Below are 2,123 nucleotides of genomic sequence, written 5' to 3'. Positions count from 1 at the left end.
CGGCCGCGTGGTACTTATTCCTGTATAGATCATAGGTTACTCGTAGACAATTCCTTTCGGTCCGGTGGATGATCGTGCTATTTTTGGAGATCCTTATAGGCGCGATAGGACTTGCTTGGGTATACCTGAACATGGAAAAGCTGGGCAAACTCGATACTGCCGGGGACATGTGGCGAGAGGCGATGCTTGGCGCCAACTTCCCCCTCAATCACCCAGCTTATGCGGAGAGGGTAATATGGCAACTTATCGCGAACGAAGACTTCAGGAGGGCACGGTAAGGCTGCCGGGGATTGCTTGAGGTGATCAACCGGAATCAACCTTGGTGTACTAGAATCGCCTTAGCTAGGTCACTGATCTTGCCAGTGACTGAGAGTAGGTTGAAGTGTGTCAGTCAGGTCCCTCATAGCTGAATTGCCATATGATGGTAAGAGGGAGCGCTGGCACGGTCTGTGCAGCATAGCCTCGGGGGATATGGAGGGGGCCGCGGATGCCTTCATAAACGCCATAATGCTCTCGCTTCAGGAGCGCAACACTGTACGGACGGCGATAGTCCGATCGCTATGGTTCAATGTATTTGCTCGTCTCAGAGGGTGCGGGCAGAGAGTCTCACACATCTGAGTCGTTTGCCTGAACATTTGATCCAACGTGCCGAGCGGGAAATAGTAGAGACGAGAGTCTTGGAGGATTCGAGTAAGACTGAGAAAGGCCAAGCCAAGCTGGTGGGTACCCTCACATAGAATATAAAGAGACTAGAATGTTGGCAACTGAATGTCGACCTATGGTTGCGTGTGTAGGTTGGTGATGTCCCAGATGTGGTCTCCGCGAAGAATCAGACTGCTGTGGATCATTCTGAAGATCTACTCCGATTTATGTTGACACAAGTAGGGCAAATAGAGAGTGAGACAGACAATTATCGACAGCGGCAGGATTCGAACCTGCGCGGGCAGAGCCCAGTGGATTTCTAGTCCACCTCTTTAACCACTCGGACACGCTGTCATAGTGGTTTAATCAGAACTGCCTGTGCCCAGCGTTTGCGACTCTACCTGCACTTATTCGATGGACTACTTAGGTTTCCCTGGATAAAATTAATATAAGATGTCCCAGCCGGCATTACTTAATTTCTCTTAACGCAGTTCGATTTGGAAAAGTGCCGCGTCGTCTCGGTGGATGCTCTTCTCTTTATCAGCCCGGGTTGCTTGCATGCGAGAATATCGGGAGAGCTGCACGTGCTACCGCCCTACTGAGCGGTTGTCACTATCGCCAGTAGGATTCTGTCCCGAGTGGATGAGCAAGCTTCTTTTCAAATAGGCATAGCACTGCAGTGGCACTTGCCGCTCTCGAAAGAGCTGTGAACAAGAAGTCCGTCGCAGCCATGCAGAGCAGTTTGATCCGTCTCAGGAATGCACTGAGGAGAGGCAGATCTAACAAAAGCATGAACCCAGGTCGGTCCGTATATAGCAAAATATTACTTTACTGATTTTGAATATTTGCAACAAGATGTGTAGTGAAAACCAGCACGCGTTATTCAGACGATCAAAAGAACATCGGTGATGGCATCAGATCGGTACTGGAGGCCGGAGCAGTAGATGAGCCGTGTGTGTCCAGAATCATGCAGGCCCTCGGTTGCGAAGAACAGGTGAGCAGATATCGTGCTCATCAACCTTTCTCTGTGAGTATTTATTGGTCAGACTCGCATGACTGATAATGACGGTGACCGTGATTGTCTACCGAGAGGGAGAGAGTCTGCCTGTGACCGGCCTGGGCATCTGGACATGACCAACACTTGTATTGCGGAAGCTGGAGCGACCATATGGGGATTCCCAGAGCCTGTAAGATGTCTTCTCCATTTGGAAGCTGGAGAGTTTTCTAACATATTCAACAGCTTTGCCAAATACGGCAATGCAACTAGGGAGCTCATCCAGCTTTGTCGGTCCTGTCAGATTCGAATGGCTGGACTCGATGGTAGAATCTCCTCGAGTAGCGCCTATTCCTGTGGTCCTGCATTTGAGTGCGCTTGTTCAGTTGTGTACATCGATCCAATCGTGCTGTTGCAGGACACTGGCCTTGACCCTGGTGCCGAGAGCATGTATCATATAATCAAAGATATCCAATTTCCTTGTTTT

General features: G+C 49.9%; 1 protein-coding gene and 1 non-coding gene across 2 annotated transcripts in view; one reads left to right on the top strand and one right to left on the bottom strand.

The window, feature by feature from the left end:
* Window positions 1–131: 131 nt before the first annotated feature.
* Window positions 132–2,123, top strand: part of Pmar_PMAR019245 (hypothetical protein) — a gene marked incomplete at both ends in the record, with an annotated part of 3,018 nt that continues 1,026 nt past the window's right edge. Inside the window, 9 exons of the mRNA XM_002780297.1 lie at window positions 132–274; window positions 396–534; window positions 588–719; window positions 795–881; window positions 1,187–1,263; window positions 1,309–1,442; window positions 1,530–1,636; window positions 1,689–1,829; window positions 1,941–2,073. Coding sequence (XP_002780343.1) covers window positions 132–274; window positions 396–534; window positions 588–719; window positions 795–881; window positions 1,187–1,263; window positions 1,309–1,442; window positions 1,530–1,636; window positions 1,689–1,829; window positions 1,941–2,073 — 1,093 coding nt within the window. The remainder of the gene's footprint in view (window positions 275–395; window positions 535–587; window positions 720–794; window positions 882–1,186; window positions 1,264–1,308; window positions 1,443–1,529; window positions 1,637–1,688; window positions 1,830–1,940; window positions 2,074–2,123) is intronic.
* Pmar_PMAR019244 lies at window positions 915–996 on the bottom strand. The gene has a single exon. It is a non-coding gene; the product is annotated as a tRNA-Ser (tRNA).

Source organism: Perkinsus marinus, assembly GCF_000006405.1.
Source record: "Perkinsus marinus ATCC 50983 genomic scaffold scf_1104296944428, whole genome shotgun sequence".
Taxonomy (NCBI): domain Eukaryota; phylum Perkinsozoa; order Perkinsida; family Perkinsidae; genus Perkinsus; species Perkinsus marinus.
The sequence above is the reverse complement of the archived record's forward strand: the minus strand, read 5'-3'. Positions and strand labels throughout refer to the sequence as shown.